The following is a 26918-nucleotide window of genomic DNA, read 5'->3' on the forward strand; positions in this document are numbered from 1 at the left end:
TGATAACTAATGAAGTATAAGCTCGTCAGCACCAACCATTGCATGTGTCCTACGTTAAATGTTGGTGGGACTGAACTGTCATGTTTGCAAGGAACATGTGCGTATAATTAAGACATGGATCACATCGATGAAGCAAACCTTGTTAACATGGAGTAAATAATTTCAATTTATTTGCCTTTTCTTTTCCACAGTATAAACACATACAAAATGGTTACAACTTACAAGCTTATTTATATGGTAACCAGATGTGAAAACTTGATTAGCATATTGATACAAGCAGGAGAATTTCGTAGAAGAAAAAAAGAAAATGTTTGTGGGAGAAGATTCAATGCCCATGAAAAGCAGCATCATCTGTTTCTTCCAATTCTATGCCCTCCTCAGCAAGCCTCTTCTCCTTGTAAACGTACCCTTTAGCAAAAACCAAGTAAAACATAACATTTATGGCACTGAGTATAGCCAAAAGCCAGTAAAAATCATAGAGCCTCCCTTTGTTAAGATTATCTGCGAGCCATGGCCTACCATGTGCTGTCATTTTGTTCACTATAGACACCAACAAGGAGCTGAAGAAAAAACCCAGAGACAGTGTGCTCAGGAACAACCCTGTGCTCATTGTTTTCATCCCTTTCGGGCACTCTCTAAGGAAAAAGTCTAACTGTCCCATGTACATAAAGGCCTCCCCTACCCCCACAAAGAAATTTTGTGGGATCAACCAAAACACCGTCATTGGGATCTTTGCTTTTGTCTTATCTACCAAACCATGTGACTCTGCATATCTCAGTCTCTTTATCTCTATCAGTGCCCCTGCCACCATGGCAAACACCGAGAACACCAAACCAACTCCTATGCGTTGCAAAGGGGTCAACCCATGTGGGTTCTTCAGCACTTTTCTTGCCACCGGAACAATGAAACGGTCGTAAAATGGGACCGTTAGGAGAATTGTTCCGATTAAGAAAACTGTTATCGATGCTGCGGGCATTTGAAATGTTTTTCCTATGTGACGGTCCATGGTGGTCGCTTGTGACACCGAGAATGTTGTCATTTGAGCGTGGATAGTCCAAAACATGATGGTGGTAGCCCATATGGGAAGCATTCTTATCACCGATTTTACTTCTTCCACATCTGTTAAGGTGCAAAGATACCACTTTCTCTTCATTCCACCACCCGATGAATCCACGATTGCAGCTTTGTCCAAGAAACTGCTCAATCAACAAACGAAAAATAAATATTAATATTAACGGCCCGGATTCAAGTTTAGCAAAATTCATGGAAAAAACGTAACTCGTTTTATTTAACTAAATCCGATTGGTCGTGCCTCTGCATGACCATTAAAATAGTTAGCCTGTGATGTACTCTGTTTGCATTAAATTATTATTCCACTGTTTGCATGTCTTGAATAAAATGCGAGTTTAGTATTAGAGTACAATAATGTGTGACATGAACGTGAGCAGGGACATTAATTGTTGAGCGAGGTTTAGCGTAGACATAGTGTTGTCTCTGTTAGAGGTGGCAGAGTGTGAGAGACAGCGCTGAGAAGTGAAGCACAAATGAGGCATGGCTAGAATATATAGGCTCTCTCCTCACTGTGATATCATGTTATTTTTAGTTTAGTGGGACTTTGAACAATAACCTTGTCGTTGCTATGACTCTTCTTACGTGGGGTGATTGGATTCTAATTCCTCTGCCTATAATGCAATCTAATTTTTGTGGACAATCATGTTGCGTTTAGTATCAAAATATTCTAAACCATACACTTATTTCTTCTCTTCCAAGCTGGTGGGGTGGACTTCATTTCAGACCACAGACCAAATGAGCCAAGATAACTTATTGGTTTTCCCTTTCATGGCCAACTAGCCCTCCATATCTGGCTCTACATTCTTATCTACTCCATTCTTACCCCAATCATTCACGCTTCAACCAATTCCAACTACCCTCCTAAGTCTTCTTCATTTATATATTTTAAGCTACCCTTCAAAACCACTTAATTGCATCTGTTGCACTATTTTTTTAACTTTAATCATCTACTTTTTATCCCTTTCCCTGATATCTTTATATTCCCATCTTCAAGTTATACACACACACACAATAACTTTCTCCATTAAAATAATACTTCTTTTAGCTAATTATAAAGTTAACAAGCTATGAAACCGAGAACTTGCACAGAACAACAGAATATTATAAATGCAAATAGTTTCTTCGGAATTTATTAAAGACAGAAGATTCAGATTGAGCAAGAAAAACTTTAGTTGTACATCAATCAATCTACATTTAATTAGAAGAATGATTGACGACGTATCGTGAGGGGATGATTACTCTAAAGTCAAAAGGCTTACTCCAGGAGGTGTCTCCAGCAAAGTTATTTAATACTATTATAAAGAGAATCATTGAAAAATATCTATCAATCTAAAAGAGATGGCGATTGGTGAAAGTTTTTTTTACCGGAACTGCTTGCTATGCGGCATGGTCTGCTTCTTGGTGTCATAATCATTGAAGAGCAACGTTGAATCAGAGGGCAATTCCAACTTCCTCTTCCTTATGGCAGCCACAAACACTTCTGCAAACTGAGTGAGTGGACTCCCCACGAGTTTCTTGAACCGGTACTTCCTCGTACCCGACAAAAACACAAAAAGAGCAGCCACAATCGCACCCGCACAGATACCATAACCCCATCCTCGTCCTACGTTGTCTTGCACGTACACAAGAACCGTCGTTGCCATCAGAGACCCTGTGCTCACGAAGAAGTAGAACCAGTTAAAGAACTTTATCATCTGCTTCTTCTCATCTTTGTCCGAATCATCGAACTGATCCGAACCGAATCCTGACACACTCGATTTCAAACCACCAGTGCCAAGAGCCGTTACGTAAAGCGCCAGATACAGCACCATTAACTGTTTCTCATTCGCTCTCACGCAAGGTGGCACGGTGTCCTCCGTGCACTTCGGAGGGTGCAGGCTGGGAACTATGGTTGATATCGTCAATATCGAAACACCCTATAAACATCATCAAAGAAACTCATATCAGTTCGGTCGATCGAGCCAATATAGATTCTCTTCATCACTGCATCGTAAGTTTTACTATTGAAAAAGAAAAGTTGTGGCGTTTCTTACAGTGGCTTGAACTGCCGCGAAGATGGCGATGGTGCGGTATCTGTGGAAAATGAAAACGAAAATTCCAATAAGAACTAACAGCCATATACTACGTATACTTTGGTGACAGCACACTAAGAAAATATTAGTTGAATAGAATAATAGAGATCTGGCTTATCTTGGTTTTTCCATCAAATGAAAAAGAAAAGAAAAAAAAAAAGTTTATAATGTTGCAAGTGTTGGGATAAAGCGGGTTCGGACCTTCCTAGGAAAGTATCGGCGAGGAAGCCGCCAAGCAGACAGAGCATGAAGGAGGTTCCCAAGAAGTTGGTTACAACGTTGGCAGAGGCAGCATTACCCAAATGCATGGTCCCTGTCAAATATGTGACCAAGTTCACGGCGATGCCCAGTGTTGTCAACCTCTCCATCACTTCTCCTCCTGATATGCATACATATATATAAATAAAACATGTCAACATGGGAATCAATTGAGAGCTTGTTTTTGAAGTGTTATTTATAAAAAAGATAGGTTTTTGAGACCTAATATCATGGCGGATGCAGTCCAACCACCGGTTTTGGACCTCTCTGCGGGGTGGCCCTTGTAGTCAGAGGCATCTGGGATTGTTTTGCCTTGAGTGGTAGGGAGGGTAGACATTGTTGCAAGTGAAAGGCTTTCCATGTAATACAAAAGAGGAAGTTGGCTTTTAATGCACGACTTTTGGACCTTTATATACAGCTACCTCAAGGCCAAACACGACCAGGGTTTCTAAATCTTAATTATAAATTCATATAGCCACCCTTTCATTTAAACTATATATGTGCACAAATTTTAATATGTCAATCATCACATCGGACAAAATGAAAACAATATAACAATAACTTCCTACAAGTTGCCAAATTTTCTTCCTCATTCATTCCCTTTGATGTTTGAGAGTAAAATTAAAAAAAAAAATTGTATTTTAGTTTTATTCTATGTGAATCTATTTTGAAGGAAATATTTTGTTAGTTATTCAATTTACTCCGATTTGTGAGAGCGGTGGAAAAACTATATTCACTGCTTCTGTATGTGAGCATCTTCATATTTGAAGAAATTTAAAGTTGTTGCATGATTTGTGATGTATTTTCATTCAATAAAAGTGAGAAAGAAATAACATTATTTTTGTTGTTTATCATATTAAGCAACAACTTATCATTCAAGCAAAAACAATCTTACTTAAGTTAGGTGATTTTCATTCAACGATGAACAAAGCAAATGTCAATTCTTTTGTTTGTACGATTTCCAATTAAATTAGCATTAATTAGTCATCTTAGAGACTTTTTTTTACGAAAGAGGTTAATTTAATTTGCTTTAAAATATTACCAAAGGGGTTAAGTCGTGTTGTACAATGATGACATCATTTGAAAGAAGTTGTCATAAACATAGATGAGTTTGATATGGTGATAAAGTTGTAACACATGACTGATATATTTATTTGATGAGATATTTTTGTAATAAAGCTTTTATGTATATTTGATGTCTTTGAGGTAATAGTATTTGTACATGTGACAATATATTATCAATTAGGATGTATTTGTTTAAGCTTATGTAATGTGTAATCAGATGGATTTGCGAATGGATAGGTTGTTCCTTTCAGTAAATTGTTTGAAAAACTGGATTTGCAAGTGTATGTGCATCTTTATATAAGTGAAGATATTTTGTGCTTGCAACGTGAGATCACGATATTACCTTTCGCACCATGCAGCATCAGAACCAATTTTATGGATACGAGAATCGATTCTCTTCGTGCAGAAGGCTCACTAGTTTCCAAAACAACCATTGCATCCTTACTATCCTGCAACTTATCTTTAAAAAAAAAAACAATTACTTGCAAAATGGGTAGTGATTTCAAATTAATGAAATTGAGAAAATTATTATAATATAAATAAAGTAATTTATTAAATCAATTATTAAAACTTATGTCCTCCAAAAACAATATATAACCAAATTTATTCAGAACTAAATATTTTTCTTCAGTATCAAACTAACTTGTAATTTAAGATTTTTTTATATCTATTAACGAATAAAGATAACACATTTATTTCTTCTTTTTTTTATGTAACGTGTAAACTATTTAAAAATTATTTCAAAAAATAAATATACTGTTAAAACTCTAAATAATAGATAACATAGAGCAACTCTTTTCAGACTACGGATAAAAATAAATATTTCTCTTTTTCTATAGTCAAATATAAGAAGAAAAAAGATTATGTAAAACTAAATATTGTAACAAGTTTTAATTGATTAAACTTATTTGATACTACTATTTAAAAAAAAACAATCTTATCTAATTTATAAATTTGAACATATAATTATCAATAAATATAATTTGAGGATTACTTTATATATATATATATATATATATATATATATATGTATGTATATATATATAAAATCCTTTATATTAAATAAACAGAATTATAGTTCTTAATCAGTGCGAAAGCAATTAATTTTTTGTATATACTATCTCTACTTTTTTTAAGTGGTATACAAATTATTTTTGAAAAATCAAGAAATGCAATATTTAATAACATAATTATCGAATTTTCTATTTTATTATAATAAAAAATTTAAGAGAATTTTTTTTTTATGTTTTTCCATGTTTTATTTTAATTTTTTTGCATTAAATAGATCCAAATTTTGTAAATATAATTTAATTAAAAACAAAAATATAATATAACAGAGAGTAGGAATTATTTTTAGTTATATAGTTTTTAAATTTAATTTAATTACATTTTAATCTATGAATAGTTTTAGCTTTTCATATGAATTTAGTTTCTGCATACGAGAAAGAGAGGATATCTCTTCATTTTCATACAATTTTATTTCTATGTTTGACTTTATAAAGGTTTATATATTTTAATAGAAGTACCTCAAACATGCCTCATCCTTTTGTCTCTCTCTTTTATTGAAAAAAAAAAAAAAAACTTGTTTTAAAGAGTTATATAAGGTTTAAAGTGTAAAAAAAAACACTTTCAACAATTTATATGATTACCTTTAATATAATAAAATACTGTATGTTGATTCAAATAATTTGTCTAATATCCTATTTAAAAAGAAATGACATGTGACCAACTATGTTGAAAAAATAGTCTACTCTATATCTTCCAAAAAAAAAAAGAAGAACAAAGTCTACTCTCATAAATAACAATACTATTCACTGTTTTTATATATTCTAATTTTAAGTTCAAATCCCTTTAAATAATTTTAAATATATATATATATATATATATATATATATATATATATATATATATATATATATATATATATATATATATATATATAAAGAAAAAGTATATTATGAGTGAGTGTAGATGAAAAAGAGAATAAAAAAGAAAGCTAAAAATATGCTAATATTAGTAAACTTTAACACAGTGAGGAGGAGATTGATGTGATGGTGACGAAACATCTTCATCTTTTATCATCATCCATTCTTCACATCTTTTCTCTTTTCACTTATTCAACTATTTATTCTACATCTTTTCTTAATATTCCATTTATATTTATTAAAATCTTAAAAATATATTCATTATATCAGTAGTTTTAAATTATTTTGATTCACTTTAAAACGTCTCCCTTTCTCACTCTCTTTCTTATATTATTTGAACTATTTTCTTACGTAAATAACTTGATTAAATTATAGTTTTATTTTGTTTAAAAATATATACATACTTCAGCAAAGAGTTTTTCTTTTTCCTCCTTGTCCTTTAAACTAATATAAGTTACTTTGGATAAAATGGTGATAAGCACTTGGGACATGGACACGCGGATCTATTATAACCACAATTTTATTCTGAGCAACTAATTATGTGGTTGATGTCGATGCTACTAATTTATTACTATTCTTTATGGAAAGAAAACTAATTAAAAGAAATTAAAAAGCCTTAATGAAGTCGAGTTTTGGCAAACAGGAATAATAACGAAAGTAGTTTATTGGGCGGCCAATGACATAATCCATTTGGAGTTTAATTTAATTTTATATTTGTGTTAATTTAACATCTAATGACTGAAGTCAGAAGTCAAACTCTAAATATGTGTGAATTTGATTAATTAATACAAATAAGGCAAAAAAGCAACATTGAGACGTAAGATTTCGTTGCTCTTTTGTCTTGAAAAGTATGAGTGATTGGGTAGAAGGAATTAATATAATGAGTTTGATTAATGAGTAGATGATAGGTGGCTCTTTTAGGAAGCTCTCACAAATCGGCTTTTCGCGTTCTTCAAAAGATCCATTACCTGCTCAACGCAACACGTGGATCAATAATTCCACTTTAATAATAAGAAGCTACCATCAAATTATTTACACCCTCGTCTCCTACAAATTACTAATATAATCAAAATTAAACATAATGGAAGAGAGAGGAGAAGTTATAGTAAGTTGGTGACATACATGAGAAATCAATAAACAAGTTAACCTTATCGCCTTCTCTATTTTTTTTTAAGTTGACCTTATAAGAATGATTTATATAAGATAATACTGACTTATATACTATTAATCATGTGACTTGAAACATAATGAGACATGGTTGGATAATGTAATCGTGTGTGCAGGTGGCGTGGAGAGAGGGCAAAAGTGGGAAATTTAGCGGAATATGCAAATGGATACCTGAAAAACATGTGTGGGGACCTTTTGCAATCTTTCACTTTCACTTTCACTCAACTCTTTAAATATAAACCACTTGGGCCCAATAGTAACTCTTGGAATGTTCCTACGATCCACACGGTTCAAAGAAAGTTTCTTTCTGTACTCCTATGTTTTCCGCTTGAAAGCCCATACTTTTTAAATATCAATATTACCCTTTCTGAAATAAATTTAGACAATGGTTGCGTTTGTGCATTTCATTTTTAAATGCTATGATTCAGAATTTTAAATTTTCATTTTTGAAGTCGTTAAAAGAGCAAGAGGGAGGTTGTGAATGTTATTAGTTCATTATGCAGTGAGAATGATGGAGAAATGAAATCATTAAAGGATGCGGCGTTGATGGAGAAAATGAAACCGTGTTAGTTCATTATGCAGGTATTGTTTTATTTTTCTTGTATGTAATATTGAACAAATATATTATACTTTTATAATCGATAAATCAAATAAAGTTAAACCTGGTTAAAATTTTGCCGGCCTAATAAATGCTTTCGTAAGTTTGATTTTACTCTTACCTAAGTTTAAATTGTTAGCCCAGAGCTATTTTATATAAAAAATTAAAGGAAAAGCTTCTTTTAACAACACTTTTTTAATAACTTTTTGAGAACGCATATGTGGCAGCTTGTGATTGGTCCGTTTTAAATATTTCTTAAACATAAATTCAAATAGACCAATAAAATGATGATACGTGTCCCGTTGTCAAAAAAGTTATCACAATATCATTGTCCCAAATAAAAATAAAAATAGGTCAATCAATACATAATTAATTAGTTCCATATACCTGTGAATTAGCGAGTCTATTACTAAATAATTGAAATTTATCGCAACATGATGATATCATATATAGAGAAAAACATACATTAGGAGATTCATATTACATATTTTCAATCCCAATTATAATCTATTTCTTCTTGAATAGAGATTTTTGAAAAACTTGGGAAAAAGGACAAAAGAGAGTATCTAAGAAATGATCAAATAGTCAAGTGATTCTGAACTTGGAGGATTGTGGTGGCTGAATTCATAAGCCTGTGTTTCTCTTCTTGAGTGAAATGAACATTGGTGACACCCAATATCCCTCCTCTTCCAAGTTGCGCCGGCAACTTAAGAAAAACTTCCCCATCGATATCATAGAAACCCTTTGCAAGAACCGACACAGGGTGGACCCTCCTTTGGTCCCTAAGAATGCTTCGTGCCAAGTTTGCCACGGAGTATCCTATCGCCCAAGAAGTGTACCCTTTCAGACTTATAACCTCGTAAGCACTCTCTGTAACTTCTCTGTGTATGCTCTCCAACATTTCCTTCTCGTACGTAATTTCCTGTTTCTCCAAAAAGCTCAGCACTGGAACACCCCCGACACTAATGCTAGACCACAAAGCCACTGAGCTGTCACCGTGTTCTCCCACTATAAAAGCCTATAAGAAACCAACATTCACCTAATGATGGAACTATTAAGGTTATTTATAATGAAATGCTTGAAAAGGTAATTAATTAACCTGGACATCTTGAGCGTTAACATCAAGATGATCGGCGATGAGGAAACGAAAGCGTGAGGAGTCCAAGTTAGTGCCGGACCCGATGACACGATTCGAAGGGAAACCAGAGAGTTTCCATGCCACGTAAGTGAGCACGTCCACGGGATTTGAAACGATAAGGAGAATGGTGTCGGGAGAGTAACGAACCAAAGGGGGTATGATTTTCTGAAAGAGGGTGACGTTCCTTTGTAGGAGGTTCAGCCTGGACTCGCCGTGGATTTGGCGGGCACCGGCGGTGACAATGCAGAGGTCGGAACCTGCAGTGATGGAGTAGTCGGTTGAGGCCTGAATTCTGGTGCGGGGTAGGAAGGCGGCGGCGTGCTGGAGATCGAGCATCTCGCCGCGGAGTTTATCAGGAATGGCATCGACGAGGACAAGCTCGTCGGTGAGATCCTGAGTGAGGATGGTTTGGGCTATGGCCATTCCGACGTTTCCGGCACCAATAACGGAGATTTTGGTGTGGCGCTTTGTGGGAGAAGAAGGTGCAGCGTTCATGACGGACTTAAAGAAGGCTTGAGTTAGGTCTAAGCCTCCTGGACCCAATGCTGAACCGGAACTGCTCTTGTGCATTGCCATTGTTTTGATTATCTAGAACAAAAATATGTGAATGAAGATTATAAGATGGATTTATCTGTTGTTGTAAGAGCAATGCACATATAAATAGTGTATTTATAGTAATGGTGTGAAAGCGATGAGCACAGAAACCTTGGGACTAAAGTAAATGGTTTTGGAAGAAGCAAATGTTTTTCAACGTTGATTGTAAATGAGATGTGGGTGGTTGGGATCTAAACCTTTGTGGGGCCATTCCACCATGTGTCTCTATTGTTCATCGTCTCTTCAAACTTTCTTGCTACAGTAGGTTGCCTTCAGAGGGAAAAGAAGAACGTGTAGGTTTGATGTCATTTGCGTGGCTATTCGATGACTTTTATGAACTTGTTTCTACGTAGCACAGTTAGATTTTGTAGCCACCCAAAGTTGCACCAATTTTTGCGTGTGGTGATAAGTTTGTCAGAAATTACTAACACATGCAAAAATAAGTAATGAGAATATAATTAAAAAGGTATTATATATACTTTTAGTTACAGTTCGTTGACTAAATTAAACTGAATTAATTTGGGGAAGTTCTTTTAATCAGCGTACCTTTTGTTCAAATACGACGTTTAGAGAGTAAAAAGTCATGGTATAACAAGAATGTTATGTGGCGGAATATTTAGGTTACCACTATTCCATAGTTGGGTCAGATGAATCTATTTTCTGTGGGCGGTGAGTTTGGTTCGTTTGTGTTTTCGCATTTTCATGTTACTTATCTTCATGCAAGAAACAAGGAACTCAGCACAACACAGAATCACACTACATTTTCATTTATTCAAATAATACAGTATCATTAATTTAATATATATTTACGAAGAACTTAATTATATATTCACTTGTCTTACCTCATTAGATAATAACTCAAGGAACATTTGTTACGTTTCAAAAGATTAATAACAGTAATCGTTCTATTAAATTTTTAAATAATAATATTTGTTTCAAAATGATACATTCATCATATAAATGTTTATCTCGTTTAATATTAGTTATACTGATAAACACTTACTTTATTAAATAGTATTTTATAGCAAATACAACAATTAGGCACTTCATTTCAAAAATAATATTTCGTTAGGCACTATATATTAAATTTCAAAAAACCTAAATTATCAGACAGTCTAATCTTTCTAAATTATCTTATTTACTATATATAACGATATATATATATATATATATATATATATATATATATATATATATATATATATATTTATAAATTTTGAAATAATAATATTCACCTAAATCTATCCTTAGCCTTTCCCTTTCTTCTCACATTCTATAACCCCTCAATTTTTACTCAAGTTTAACTTATTATTTCCTTTTTCTTTTCACTGAAGTAATTAATTAAATGCGAAATTTTATTGGGTGGACTTATCTTTTAACAGATAAGTTTTTTATCCTTATTTATTTTTTATTCAAGCTTTATTCTTACCATGTTATGATGTCACCTACCTGGTAAAAAAAACATGTTTTTCACAAGGTTAAATATATGTTTTAGTCTTCATATTTGTTTTCCATTCTTAATTAGGTCATCATGTTTTCTTTTGTCTCAATTGCATCCTAATATTTGTAAATTTGAGGCAATTAAGCCTTCTCCGTTAACTGGTAACTAACATTGTAGGCCAATTAAGAGGGCTTAATTGCTTCAAATTTACAAATATTAGGATGCAATTGGGACAAAAAAAAACGAATAAGGCTTAATTCCTCAAATTTACAAATATTATGAAGCAATTGGGACAAAAAAAAAAACATGAGGACCTAATTGAGAATGAAGAACAAATATGAGGACTAAAACATATATTTAACCTTTTCACAATTTAGCTACGTATTATTATATTTATTGATTACAATTTATTGACTCATAACTTATTGACTGATACTTCCTCTTGTATTTTAACAGTACATATTGTATTATAATAAATATTCATTGATAAATGCTATGATTATTTGTATTATTCTGTTTTTTAAAAAATAATATTACTATCACTTATTATTATAATTGTTCACACTTCATGAATAATACTATATAATTTATAAAAAGTATATTAATATTTCTATATATATATATATATGTTGTGAAATAAAAATTATATATGATATAACTAATATATTATATATGATAAATATAATATTATAAAATTTTAGGTATTACAATTACCTAGCTATAAAATTAAAGATCAAATAAAAAATTAAACATATCCCATAATTATAAATAATCAGCACATTTAACATTTAACTTTCACGTAGTTCAAAAAACCAAAACAACCTTAAAAAAGTGAACCTGGTAAGTATGTAAATTTTTTTATAGTTTCATTGATCTTATCCTTTCTTTATCTTAAAAAAAATAAGAATGTGTTTAGAAATATAGAAAAAGACTTGAAAAGAAATTCGAAAAAAAAAAACTAGATATATACTAATATTATAAAATAAAATTCGATTAATTAAAAGATTATTTATAGAACTTTTTTATTGTTAAAAGTCATGAATACTCCCAAATCATTATTTTATAATTAATCCATGTAGATTTTAATAAATGACACACATCTTCTATACAAAATAATCTATTTTGCTTTTTTTTTTAAATATTGTTGACTAAAACTGAAAAAACTTATAAATATTGAAAATTAAATTTTTAAAATATAAAAAAAATAAAAAGCAAAATAGAACTGAAAAATTACAAAAAAAGAATTTTATAAATAAAATAAAGCAAAAATAAATAAAATAAAAAAAGTTAAATAACACGGGTTCGCGTGTTTATATATATATATATATATATATATATATATATATATATATATATATATATATATATTTGTTTAGAAAAATTAGAAAATATATTATTTTATTAAAATCACAATGAAAGTACAATTCTATTTTATTTTTTCTTGAATAATTTAATAAGACAAAATAAATTCAATTGAAATGTCTGAAATGAAAAAATATCCTTCATTTAATATGAAAAAGTGTAACAATGATTTAATGATTTTTCAACTAGGAAGAATCTTTATTTCTGCATTATTGTATTGTGACACTTAGATACACTCGTTTCATTTCTTCACTGTTAAACTTGTGTATGTACTTCCAATATCATTTTTTTTTGTTATTAAATTATTTTGTTATTTTGTATTTATTGTATACATTTTATAAGTGTTAATTATTTTAACTTTTAATTTAATTTATAAGATAATATGTTATATGCTGTTTTTAAATTTAGTTTTATGTTGTTTTAGTTGTATGCTGTTTTATTTTTATGCTTTTATTTAGGTGTTTTAGTTTTATGCTGTTTTTTAGTTAATAAATAATACTTAAATAACTATTAACGACAACATTAAAAATTAAAATAAATTAACAAAATAAAATAATAAATCAAAAATTAAAAATTTAGGCATAATAAATATTATTTAAATAAATAAATAATTTTAAAAACATTAAAGATTAACAAACAAATATAAATTTCAAATTAATTACATTATAAATTATATTTAAATAAATATCAAATATAATAAAAATTAAAAATTAAAAAAATGTTAACAAATCAATAAATAAGTTTTAAAAAACCACAAAACATAACAAATTAAATTTAAATTAATAAACGAATAAAAACTAAAACATATACAACAAATAATTAAATAATAATTCATATTATAGAATAAAATATCAATAAATAACTATAGATTCAAAAAATTAACAAACAAATTTAAATTTCGAAATTAAAAAAAAAAATTAATTACATTAAAAATAAAATTTAAATAAATATTAAATAAAAAATAGAATACAAATTATAAAATTTTAACCGCAAAATATTTAATATTTAAATAAATTAATAAAAACAATATAAACTGAAGAGCGCGTTATCGCCATTACCTCCGTCGCCGCCATGGAAGGAGGTGGAGGAACGTTATCGGAGATTCACCAATCCGCGAAGAAACTTCTGCTTAGGTCTCGTGACGGTCTTGAACGTCTCGAACGCCTCGAGTACTCTGCCACCGCCGGCACCGGCGCCGAAACGGAGCTTTCTTTCGCTGTGAAGAAGGATATCACTCAGATCCAATCCCTCTGCGTGGAGACTGAGCGCCTCTGGCGATCCGTCACAGCAAAACCTCAACGTGATCTCTGGAAAAGGTGAACGATTTCGATCCCGATCTCAGTTGAATCAATTGTTTTAATGAGGATATTTGTGTGTTTTTGAGGAAATTGCTTCGCTGATTTGTGGTTTACAAGGATGAGTACAGTTTTGGGAAGAGAAACAATTAGTCTGTAAATTTACTCAGACATATGCTACGAATTAGGATTTGTCAATCTGCTGATGTTAGAAATAAAAGAACTTAAGTATCTGCAATGTTTCTTAGCGTTTACCTCAATTTCTTCATTCTGTTCCAACAGTGCTCATTGAGCAATAACATCTATATAAATCTGCTTTTATCTTTGCTGCATTTCTTAACACCGCATTCGTTTTGTCAAAGTAAATGTGACAGAAATACTGTATAATATTTATTTATTTTCCCTCTCCCTCTGCTTGAAAATTAAACTATCTCCTGCTTTAAACCACTTCTATTTTTACATACCCTATATCATTGTTGAAATCTCAATCTTTTGGACTATAACTTATTTCACAATAATTATCCTTGACCTTAGTAATGCTCTTCTGTTCTAGTGAAGATCTATAGTAGCTTCAGAATTTTGGAGTCACAAAACTTTAATGGCAGGTTCTCTTTATTGTCTCAGTTATCTGGGCTAGTCATTTTGTGCAACATGATTACACGCATAACTAAATGCTAATTGTCATATCATAATACAAAAAACAAATTCTCTGTATCTTCTGCTTATATCTATGCTATAATGGGCTCTGCTGCTGGAATTGCAGTATTCTAGTTGAGGATTTTCATTAAAGGTATTATGTTTCTTATTCAGAAAAGTGGAACAAATAGCTGAGGAGGCTGAATCACTAAGAGCAAGTTTGGATAAATATAACTTACGGCATCAGAAACGAATGAGAGAAGCTAATGAGAGAGCAGAACTGTTGGGACGAGCTGTATGTTGTTACCATCATGCTCTAGTTTAGTGGCTTATTTTTATCGTCATTTGCTGATAACAACTTCATTTGAAATTGCTAGAATGGGGATTCTGCTCATGTTCTGAGAATTTTTGACGAGGAGGCACAAGCATTACATTCAGTTCGCGCTTCTGCCCGGGAGCTAGAAAATGCAAATGCAATTGGGGAAGCCATCCTTTCTTCAATTCATGGTCAAAGAGAACGCTTGAAGGTAATTCATTTCATTTCTGTTGTGACAACATTTATATTCTACAGTTTAGGGTTAGCTAGAATAATATCTTTGTGATTATTGGTGACAAATTAAATATCATGTTTGTTTATAGGCTACAATTGTTGTTTTTCTACGAAGAAATTTAGATTGTAAGTGCGTAAAATATCAATTTCCTATCTGTATTTATTGTTCTTTTCGTGCTGTTTCTGTTTCAGATGTTCACCTCTTAAACATATCCACTAAGTCATTAGTTACGTTAAATATAATTATGCTTTTTATCTCTATTTCTCATTAATGCTATTTTATGGTTCAGGTTTTAAACATAACACTTTCTTGTCCCCTTTTCCCTTTAAATTTGAACCATTACTTCTACTTCCATTTACACTGAGTGCATCTTTCTTGAAGAATCCATTTCGGGGAATACCAAGAAAGTGCGTTCTTGCAATTCTTCTTTTTTGGGCTTCACTCATTGAAAATTGGAATCAAACTTAATTTGTTTGATGGTTTTCGTTGTGGTATTCTCTTGTTGAAAAAGTGTAGCTTTTATCCTTTTCATGTTGTTTTCTATATTGATAATTGATGGAGCATCCACTTTTTTTAGGGTTTTAATTTCTTAGTGATAATTGATGGAGCATTATTAATCCATTATATTGTTATTGATATACCTTTTCATTTGGACATATATCTGGGATGCAGAGTGCACATAGAAAAGCATTGGACATCCTCAATACAGTTGGGATATCAAACTCTGTTTTGAGGCTAATTGAGAGACGAAACCGTGTCGATCAATGGATCAAATATGCAGGAATGTTATTGACTGTCATTTTCTTGTTCGCATTTGTTTACTGGAGACATTGACCATTCTCAGATGTTGAAAATCTGAAACTTTGTTTGAGAGAGCATATAAAAGTGAGATACGAAGTATATTTGGCAGAAATAAGCGAAACTTCAACAGCTTGTGTGTCATGAGGTAATAGACACGAGGCTATATAAATATTGTAACTTCTTACACCCTGTAATTTGACAATATATTTTAGCCTACTTTAGATTTACAGTTCCATCTTCGATTTCAATTCCCAAGCTTGATACGGATTTTGAATTTGCAGTCAGTTCCTATGCTTAATACCTCTAAAAAATATTCTACTTATATGGTTACCTCAAAGTTGTTACCATCGGTACTTTTCAGATAAGTGAACATGGAACTTTTTTCTTTCTTTATTATACAGTTGTGTATCATAAATTTGTAATTCAACTTCAACAATGTATTCGTAATAGAAATAGTGATTTTTTAGCGTAATTCATTTCGATCTTGTTCAATGCTACGTATTTATTTTTGTCAATAAAAAATGTTCTTATACACGAGTAATTATAATAATTTTGAATAAATCTTTTTAAAGTTAATAATGTGTTTTGAATTGGAGTATTTTGAAATCTGGATATTGACGATGGTATTTTTCCTTGTCTATACTGATTTATGTTTTATAGAAATCAGTCTCATTCCATTCCTTTATTTCTTCTTCACAGCATTTCTGGTAGCCGGAACAAGTAGCCCGTAGATTGGTGGAACTACTCTTTTTTAAGTTTTCATAATCCTATTTCAGATACTAGAAAAGGTTTATTTTCAAATCAGTAATAATGAAGTGCAATTGACGCTTAAGATATAAATTGATTGACAAAAGGATCTACAACAATTTAAGAATGTCATGCGAAAAAGGTTCAAACTCACTTGGATCAATCAGCCAAATATAAATTTTGGAGTTGCTTATATAATGCTATAGAAAACAAGGTCAACAGCTTGCAGATCAAAACTAAAAAGCATACCTTCAACGGCACAAAAAAATTATTTATAACTTTATACCATTCCAATAATAATACTTTTTTGGTTGATGTGGTTGTCTAGAAGCTCTCACATCAGTCATGGTTACGTCATCATTTAAATGTGCTGTCTGGATTGAACAAGCTGAACCTGTTTCAGTGTTCCTTCTTGTGGGATCCCTAGGCTTTTCTGCTGTGGATTTGCTAGCTCTAGAATGCACATCATTGTGATTTATAATAAGCCCTGTACACAATCCTTCAAGAGCCATGAGGGTTTTCTTTGTTGGATTCGAGCTTTTTTACTTGTCTGGTTAATTGGATTTTCAATGTTCTCAGGTTCAGATGCCTTAACTTGAGATAGACTGGACTGGTCTGGTGTGTTTGGAATTTTTTTGTATTAGTAGCATTTGTTGTAGTCTGTTTCATAGCACAATCTGAGATGACTGGTATGCAAGAACTCCCATGACAAGAAAGAATGCAAGCACTGCGGCTTGTAGAACAGGAGAAATAACATCCGTTGAATATATATGTAGGATAATTTTTTGAAAAGGTAGAATGACTTTGACGTAAACCAAAAAGTAGGACTAAACTATGTATTAAATTTTGTATTTTTTTTAAGTTTTCTATGTAAGGTTGTTATTATGTAAAGTTAAAAACTTAAAATTTATTATATATACTTTAATGTTTGTATTATATATTGTGAAGTTGAAGGATGAAAAAGCACATGAATGTCTAGGTTGGGTAGAGGCAGTAGTGGTGTTGGCAAATGGTCCATTTTTCTTTTGGAGTGTCTCCTGCACAGGATGTTGGATCTCATTCAAAATCAGTGTACGGTCAGAAGGGAAGTGGTCCAAACACTGCAGAAACTTTCTTCCACCTAGCTGTTGGATTGGTCCACAATTCTCATTTAGGTCTGTTTCAAATTTGGTCCCAAACTTATCGGAGGAACCCTAAAAAAATCACAACTTTCTTCAACAATATACAAGATGCACCTTAAGAATGGAGACAGGTTCAATTCGAATTTCCAACACAATATTTTATACGGGACTTGTTCTCATGTTTACTTTTTACATTTAGATTTCTGGAGTCATTTGTTTGTAGATTTAGTGCTGTTTGAGTTAGATGCTCAATTCGCAACTTGATACAATGTCTGGACACAGTGATTGGATTTCTATCCAGTCGGTTAAAAGCGGTTGGAAGTTATCTGTAACTCTTCATATTAAAATTTTATTTCTTTTTTAGCACTAAATATAAAGATTGTGAGTGGACAAGACTAAATCTAAGTTTTTCAATGATTCTACTGATATTAAGTAGGAAATTATTGAAGTTTTTAAATACAACATCACAAAATAGTACCCGTCAGAAGTTAGTTAAAAGCTAGAGATGTAGGCATGTTACACCACATGTGAGATATGCATTGTTTTCTTCCTGCATTAATTAATTTACTCGTTTCTATTAATTAATATACTTATTTTCATACCACGTCTAATATTTATTTACTCATTTCCTACGCTTATCCAATGTTGAACAAAAACTTATTCAAAAAAGATTAAAAAATATTTTGAGATATATTTGTTGGTATAAATATTAATACATTAACAGTATATATAACCAAATTTCTATAATCAAAATATTTAGTAAATAAACTAAAGTGTCACGTTATCATTATTATTTTACTAATTATTATTTATAAGATAAGTCATTATACTTATTGATATCACTTAATATTATCTTTGATATTACCGTAAAAAAAATTTATAAATATATATAGTATTTCACAAAAAAATACGTTCAAATCTTTTACTAATAAATTTTGTTTTTGTGTTCAAGCCTTCATTTGTACATAAGATTCTTTAATCTTATAAAATCTTATCACCCATCCGAAGGTTTCCCTTGGAGATCCCGGTAAAAACAATTCCCACTATGTTTTTATATTCCTACAATAGTGAAAATATTGACTTTATAGGACGTATCTTGATATTTTAACAATATTTTTAATAATTTTTTAAATTTTTTAATAATAAAATATGTATTATTATTTTATTCGTATGTTTAAATTTATTTTAAAAAATATTTGAATTTAAAGCGAATTAATCATAAACTATGTAAAAAAGTTGTGAAAAAAAATATTAAAAGAAATTTTTTCTTATAATATTTGGAGGAGCCAGAATAGAGTTAACTAACTTAAGACAGTAAACGGAAGTTGGGTACAGAGTTCAACTACGACCAGCGTTTAAGGGAAATAGCAAGTATTCTGATACACGGCTTAAAAGTTGGCAACTATTCTATTTCAATCCATGTCTACGTAGCAGTCCACACTTTTCACGTGAATCAAATTATTTTGATGCAAAAACTGGGAATTCTGACATTTCAACGATGCATTGCATGTGCCTTGGTGTCTTTAGCCTGTAGATTTGACTAACGTAAATGCTAAATAAACGAATCTGGTTGTTATTATCCATTACTTGCTTTATTCCAAACATCATCGTGAAAATATACAGCATGTTTTTTTAAAATAGCACACATATCGTAATCATACTTTGGTCCAATTACAACATGGTAGTTTCTCAAAACAAATAACTCAGCATGGCATAAACATTGTTCAAAAAATACAGATGGTAAAATCACTAACTAAGCATGCACGCAATCAAGGTTTTTCATTATGAATGGGTGGTTTCCGATGAGGTTGAGCATAGTCCATTTCAACTATGTCCTCTGCAGTGTCACTAGCCTTTGTAACCATTATTTCTTCAACGTGATGATGCTCAGCAGCTCCCAGCATTGACCGTGCAGGCCCCCTCTCATCCTACACAACCCTATGTCTCATTCATTGCTTTCTATCATTCACAAGCAAGACACACGTATCTCTCCCACAACAGAAACACAAATATATGAAACACATGAATTTATCATAACTAGATTCTTTATCAAACAGATTAAAGTTTTATAAAATTTAACAAACTTTTCTCTATCATAAACCATTTCCATTATATGGCTCCTCTCATTTGGGAGTCAAATAACTCTATCAAAAATCAAGCTAAATTTTACTATATATTACCTCTGCTGCGAGAAAGGATGGCGAATCCATTTGCAAAGATGTCCCTGCATAACCATTCCACCACCGTCACTTAGTATTATTGTTATAAAGGGTGCATAAGGCTAGAGTAATTTATATAAGAAATTACACAATCATAGATTTATATTCTGAGAGAGAAGGTGATAAAATGACATTAATACACACACACGCATATATAAATATATATATATATATAACTCAGTTACATGACACCTCACATGTAAGGTAGACGTACTTTAGGTAATTTTGCTGACTGAGAAAATAAAGGCAAACTTCATTTGTTTTGTATTAACAGAAAATGACTAAAATTCTTTAAACAACTGCTGAGAGTAACCTTTTCAACCATGAACAGTAATAAATGTTTTGGAAGTTTCATTTCTCTATTGCTTGAGCTCGTGGCTGCTGTGTGTGTTTGGGAAAGGATAGATTTTCTAGAAAATTAAGCACCTGAAGCTGCCTCTACGATCGGTTCCTTCAAAGTGGATGACATGCTACAACTCTCAAAAGTGTTCAATTCATTATTCGCGAGTTTCTGTTGCTGCTGTTGATTTTCCTGTAGCCTGTAATCCTTGAAGCTACTAGATGCAGTTAACGTCTCCAATAATTTGACCTTGTCTAGTTCCTGTAGATAATCACAAATCTTAGTCTCTATCTGTAAATAATTTCAAATGCTTCCAAATATGGTGAACAAAATATCTTCTGTCCCGTACGGAGAACTAATGCAATGTGATCTTATATGGCATACGGAAATGGAACACAACCTTATGAGGGGTGTCTTTTTTAGAAAGACTAGAAAATCGGGCAGTGCATGCATGCACAGAAACACTAAGGAGAAGGATGATGGCAAGAGAAAGAGAAGTCATGCTGAGATGAGTTTGCTGGGTCTAAGTTAGGAACAGAGAAAGAGTGAGGTTCTTATGAATAGACTTATAGAGTAAGGTTTTCACAAATATGTAATGGTAGAATAGAGGGTGCATTAAATGCAGGTTTTGTATGGGATGGAGAACGTTCTTTAAGAGAACATGCATGTGTTTGGGAGATGAACCTTGAAAACCAAAATGAAGATATCAAGGGTCCACATTTGTCCCCTTACCCCTATTCTCGCTCATTTTTAATCACTCCAGACAGAAACCCCATTTGCAATCCCTACCACAAAGAGTGAACTATTAGCTATTTCTTGGGGAATTAAGATTGTAATCGAAATAATTAAGGGACAGAGATAAGGAGTGACTATGGCATTTATGCTCAAAACTAGTAGTAGTAGTAGTAGTATGCTGCCAAAATTGCAATTGCATGAATGAGTTAACTGCTAGTTTCTTATTGTTTTGTTGGACAAGGTTTTTCCATTAATTAAGGAAGGGACGAGTGATAAATTTTGGTGGTTTTCTCATTGCAGGAAAAGGATGCCATCACAAAACTGACTAGAGACAAACCAAAACGAAATCGGTTTAATGAAAGCGAGATCGAGTAGTTTCTGCTAATTCAGGCTCAAAACTAAACTGTGACCAAATAATAAGGGGAAAAGCTAAAAACATCAAAATTACTTTACATAGCTATAGTTGATAGAAGAGATGAACATATTTTTAGTATCTATTCTTTCAGATAAACTTCTTCAAATTTATGTTCTTTATTGTTAAAAGTACTCTTAGTTTTTATAATATCAGTTAAACTTGTTAAAAATTGTGTACTTTCGCATGAATAAATCAAATTCTCAAACTTAAAAAAGTGTAGATTCCATCTCTTTTAATATTAAACAACACAATAAATCCAATAGAAACTAAATTCAATTCTTCTTTTAGAAGTTAAATTCATAGACGTTCTAAGTCGACATTAAATTCATCGATCGTGAGAAATATGTAAAGATTGAAAACAAGTTCTTCCCTTGAGTTTCATTCATTCCGGTTTCCAATAGAAAATTTGGACTCTTAAGGACCCCAGCAATGTAAGAAAAAGAATTATTGTTTAAAACTTTATCAATAATTATAAAAAAAAAAATCATAAAGCAATGTGAGAAGTAAAAAAACAACACTTATTCTAATAATTTATGTACCAACTTATAAAAACAAATTTTTTAATGAAAACAAAATAACACTTTTATAGTTGTTCACAATAAAATAAAAGATAAATGAAAACATTATCTTTAAGTTGAAGGCTACCAATAGCATATCCTATTTTTCTCGAAGTTGAAATTCTCTTGCATTATTTCAAAGCTCAAGTGGCATATGACAATGGCAATGACAACATATGGGACCTACAGAGGAGTGGGGAATGGGGACGAGGAGTTTTAGAGACAAGGGAGCATGGCTAAACCGTCACCTTCGACTCTCTTCCCAGCAGCCAAGGAGCATGCCACATGGAACGTACACCATCTGCCATCAAAAGCAACGCATTGTCACAATAACCATTGCTTCCCTAAGGACCAGATATCAAATTCTAGGTTCTGTGTAGCAATGCAATGACACATCCTTCAGATTCTACTGTCTCCGACATGCATGCCTCTACATGTTTGTAAAGCAACATGATTTTAATAAATCTAAATCATGTAAAGCAGTATGATCAGCATAAGTAAATATTTCACAGGGAAAGTAAGTACGCAGTAGTTTTGTTATTATAGTTTCACTTTTTCTTGTTCTTAATTAATGAAAGATGAAATACTTCATCACGAATTAGCCCCCTATTCTACCATATAATGAACGACTCAATTCCCTGCTTCTAGCATATTCTAATTAACCATTTATCCAGATAGAAAGAAGGGGAAACAAGAGACAATGGGTGGACCCTCTTGAAGATATTTAAATCCAAGTTTTGCACTACTGATCCATTGTATCAATGAACATTCCAATATATGCATGATGTAAACCGAGAAAGGAGTTGAAAGACTGAATGGGAGAACTTTTAATATTAATCAAGTTCACGGAATTTATATACAACTGTACAAAACATTGAGAATAAGGTTCTTGACAGAAGTACTATAACGAATTTATCTGACAGACCAGATAGACCAAATCATATGCAGTTAATTTATAAGGGCTCCTGAATGGAAATGAAATCCCCAAAGGTGTTCTCGCCACTGTATGTAACATAGAGAAACCCATCCTCGTCCTTCTTCTCATCATATATGGCAGACATAATTGCTCCTGAAGAAATTGAATTATCAAGTCATGCCATAGGATAAGGCTTATTCTATATTAGAAATCTAGAGAATCATATGTACTAAAAGAGAGAGAATGAGCATGTGTTTGCCTCAGTTCACCTGTAGGAGGAAGGACGTTGTCCACAAATATAAAGATTGCCTTTTCTGCACTTAGCTTGATCCTTTTGCGGATCACGTAGACAAACTGTCCAACAGTTAAGTCAGCAGGGACAAGGTACCTGCAATGTAGTCATTCAGATTCATAATACACAGTATACGGCTGCCAACCATGTTACAATTTAATACGTTGTCTGGCGTAAGACATCGGCCAATGATAAATTCATCACACCCTAAAATCTAGTAGTTATTAGCTAACAAAAGCAAAGACACGACCATTACAACCAAACTTTCAGAAATAGAAAAGTAATTCATAATTTTGTTTACCCAGGTTAAAATTCAGGTCCGTTTACTGTTTGAAGCTACCAAAATCATCCATTTTCTTAAGTATTGCAGTATTGATAATCGTCACTCATGCCAAATTTGTAAGTCATCTTTATCAATTTTTGGTATATCATCTGTTAAATTTATACAAGCTGGTTACAAACCGTGATTATGGTCAATATACCCTTATCATTGTGTATCACATTTATGCAACACTTTACAATAGTTAAACAAGCATAAGATCCTGCATTTATTCTAAGGCAACCAAATGGAATTAGGAAACACTTTTAACAGGTATGCAATACACAGTTAGTAATCCAACAATAATAAAATGTATTTTTTTTTTGTCTAAGCTAGACTTTGAATTGCATACATCAGAATGGAAATATTTAATATGATTATACTTAAGGGTGTATGAGGGCATCAATTAAGAAATCAATAAAGAGAAAGTCCTTAGGCCACAGGTTAAAATTTGTCTAATAATATCGTATTTTCCACATAAGAAGAAATATATAGGCAACAGCTTACTTTTTCTTGTCAATACTTGGGATGTCACTTCTTTCTGCCTTCTCCACAATAACCTTCACGCATATCCAGAATAGTTTAGCACAAAATTTCAGATATATCAATGACATGCACTTCCAAGAATGATAGTTAAGGTAAGCAAAATACATAAGTTAAAATACCATACCTTGATACACATAAAATGTATCTACTAGGAAAATTAAAATTGACCTATCTTTAAATATGGATATTGATAGTACTCTCCAATCAAATTTAACCTAGATATCTGACTATGTTTAATAGCAACAAAGTAATAGGAATATAGGATGCTTCTTTCTCAGTATCCAGCCTCTGAGAACGTTCACAAATGTACAGCTCATCCAATAATCTTTCTAAAGTTCGAATTCATTGTATCATTCAATGACTCTGTAATCAATCACTTAACCTCCAATGTAGAATACTTCCATATTAGTCACTTATACAACATAGCAGTCCAAATTGGTTTTTCCTTAAAAGAAATCTACAACACAATACAAATTTCCACGCTATAGAATAACAGACCCTTCTCATGAGGAACACAACTATGTTTACTGAGATATTATAGTCATTAAAGGGAAAGGTAGGAATAGGAACACCTGGAAACAAAGTAAAACAAGGCAAGGGGAATTGACGGCCCTAACAGGAACGGCAGACATTTACGACGAGAAATCCATTAAACTAAGAATAGAAAAATGCCTAACGAAATTAGGTTCATCAAACAGGACTCACTGAGCAGGACTAAAATCTGAAAAACTAAGCACAAGGTAGCCAAATGCACCGATCATAGTTAAACACTTTTCTCCTCAATAAAGGTTGTAATGAAGGTCAAAGACAACCTATCCTGAAAGGAATTTGCACAAAAATTAAGCCAGAATCCGTTATCATGCTGCCGCGCTTAGGACTTTAAGGAGACATTAGAAAAAATAGATGCATTTGTTTATAGATAATAAACAAGGTTTCATCAATAATAAATACAAAAAAGTAAAGGCTACTCAAGCAGCAAAAAAAAAAAAGAACAACACATAAAAGAACACGTCTTCTGCAAAAAATATGTGCTTCACTTCACCTATGACCAAAAATTGCATAAGTATTTAGACATGAGCAAAGAAAAATAGAATTGCCAATTCTCACCGGGATCCTGTCTGGATATTTTTCTCTAATTCTAGCCGCCTCTGCTCTTCTCTTCTCTGGAAAGAAAACTATTATTAATATAATGCCTACCTACATCTCAAGCACACAACAAAAGTTTCGAACAATTGGGGGAAAAAAGAGGAAGCAAAAGGTATACCAAGATCATGCTCTTGTTTGAAGTAGCTCCTTGCCATTCCTGCTGAAATTGGAATCAACAAAATTCAATTAAAATAAAATATCCATAATCTCACAAAGAAAAGGTAATTTGCCAATCAACAAAGATTCAAAATCATTTCCATTATCTAAAGATAATAAATAATGAAACAAATTAGAAACATCATAAAACGAAACAGAACCCAAAACTTGAGCAACACTAAGTCAGACGATATTAACACAAACAAGAAGCAAAAGGGGATACAGGAAAAAATCTCCGAAAACAATTGTTTTTGCATAGAGTGGAAAAGGAACCCTAATAAGTTCTAAAAACGATTATCATCTCCTACCTACAGTGTCTCTTTTAAAAAATTTAGAGAAATGGATATCAGAAAAGCAATAAAAAGTACAAAATTAACAGATAATAGTAAAATATTGGTCAAACTACAGATAAGTAATGAGGGAAAACGTGAAAGTGGAAGTTTGATTGATCGAACGAAGCAAACCTGATAAAATTGAAGATGATGAAAACCACCAGAGAAGTAACGTAGTTGATCACAAGTCCAAGAAACCCGTGAGTGGATTACTTCAAGATAGCAATAAACAAAACGATGACTTTAACTATTTATAGTTATTTTATTTAGAAAAAAAAAAAAAAACTTATACCAACGTTGTAAGTTGCAAATCATAATGACGTATTTTTCTCTAATCACCCAAATCATTGTATTAAAAAGCCACATTTTTATTTTAAAATTAATATTTTAAATTAAACTGAAAAATAGTTCAACATTGACTGCTAATATAAAATAACAATATATAATAATTGAATTCCTGTTAATGTCAAATCTTTTCCGTTTATATTTTGTAATTAATAAGCTTATAATCCTTTTTTTGTAAAATTTTAGAAGAAATTAATATAATAAACAATTATTTTAGAAGAAATAAAATAAATTAAACACACTTAATCTTTAAAGAGATAAGTAAAATACGGTACCCTATTCTAATAACGTGATAACATAATTTGATAACGGAAAAAAAATGTATTCTCATTCAACTATAATTATAACAAATAGGTTTAATACCTATTTTGGTCCCTATTGGGAGAGTTTGTTCAAAGTGATTTTCCTTTTTTTTAAAAGTTCACTTAAGTCTTAGCTTTTATAAAAACTGTAACATCCCAAAATACGTGTATAATTCATATCAAGTGGAATGCAACATATTATAATAATAGAAAGCAGTTAAGAGTAGTAGCAGATGAAGTGTATATAATACAGTCATCCAAAATATGATATAAGCCCTACATATCATCATAGAGTCTTTCAAAAGGGAAAAGAATAAAGAAGACTAAGTTATACACAACGAAAAACACTACTCTGCAGCATCAGCAGTATCAGGAACATCTGGAACGTCTAGTAGCTGCTCCAGTGGGGCCTCTGAAACTTCTGCTCACATCCAATTAGGATGATCATTGCAAAAG

The 26918-nt window shown here is 31.7% G+C and overlaps 4 protein-coding genes across 11 annotated transcripts; 1 reads left to right on the top strand and 3 right to left on the bottom strand.

Moving 5' to 3' along the window:
* Positions 1-128: 128 nt before the first annotated feature.
* On the bottom strand, positions 129-3812 carry LOC106778105 (protein NRT1/ PTR FAMILY 6.3). Its single transcript, XM_014666020.2, has 5 exons — positions 3624-3812; positions 3345-3522; positions 3105-3144; positions 2437-2987; positions 129-1196 (listed from the first exon to the last, which is right to left on the bottom strand). The coding sequence occupies exons 1-5, from the start codon at positions 3760-3762 to the stop codon at positions 326-328; spliced, it is 1779 nt and encodes a 592-aa protein (XP_014521506.2). The 5' UTR covers positions 3763-3812; the 3' UTR covers positions 129-325.
* Positions 3813-8657: 4845 nt separating this feature from the next.
* Positions 8658-9929, bottom strand: LOC106776606 (L-lactate dehydrogenase B). The gene is made up of 2 exons (XM_014664089.2): positions 9256-9929; positions 8658-9174 (listed from the first exon to the last, which is right to left on the bottom strand). The coding sequence occupies exons 1-2, from the start codon at positions 9868-9870 to the stop codon at positions 8734-8736; spliced, it is 1056 nt and encodes a 351-aa protein (XP_014519575.2). The 5' UTR covers positions 9871-9929; the 3' UTR covers positions 8658-8733.
* Positions 9930-13729: 3800 nt separating this feature from the next.
* On the top strand, positions 13730-16203 carry LOC106777233 (membrin-11-like). Its single transcript, XM_014664792.2, has 4 exons — positions 13730-14007; positions 14797-14917; positions 15000-15149; positions 15846-16203. Exons 1-4 carry the CDS (start codon positions 13763-13765, stop codon positions 16005-16007), a joined length of 678 nt encoding a protein of 225 aa, XP_014520278.1. The 5' UTR covers positions 13730-13762; the 3' UTR covers positions 16008-16203.
* Positions 16204-19133: 2930 nt separating this feature from the next.
* Positions 19134-26062, bottom strand: LOC106778112 (autophagy-related protein 8f). Of its 8 annotated transcripts, none has more exons than XR_002670106.1 (11): positions 25948-26056; positions 25446-25484; positions 25289-25344; positions 24143-24195; positions 23294-23412; positions 23034-23177; positions 22357-22409; positions 21134-21186; positions 20488-20662; positions 20023-20066; positions 19410-19770 (listed from the first exon to the last, which is right to left on the bottom strand). XR_002670106.1 is itself a non-coding variant. In XM_022787557.1 (7 exons), the coding sequence occupies exons 2-6, from the start codon at positions 25480-25482 to the stop codon at positions 23062-23064; spliced, it is 381 nt and encodes a 126-aa protein (XP_022643278.1). In that variant the 5' UTR covers positions 25483-25484; positions 25948-26056; the 3' UTR covers positions 22180-22409; positions 23034-23061. The 8 variants fall into 8 exon arrangements, 6 of the variants coding, with proteins under 6 accessions (XP_014520473.1, XP_014520472.1, XP_022643279.1 ...); XR_002670107.1 differs by having other exon boundaries at positions 19410-19780; XM_022787557.1 differs by lacking the exons at positions 19410-19770; positions 20023-20066; positions 20488-20662; positions 21134-21186 and having other exon boundaries at positions 22180-22409.
* Between the last annotated feature and the right edge of the window lie 856 nt (positions 26063-26918).

Source organism: Vigna radiata, chromosome 11 (genome assembly GCF_000741045.1).
Source record: "Vigna radiata var. radiata cultivar VC1973A chromosome 11, Vradiata_ver6, whole genome shotgun sequence".
Lineage (NCBI taxonomy): Eukaryota > Viridiplantae > Streptophyta > Magnoliopsida > Fabales > Fabaceae > Vigna > Vigna radiata.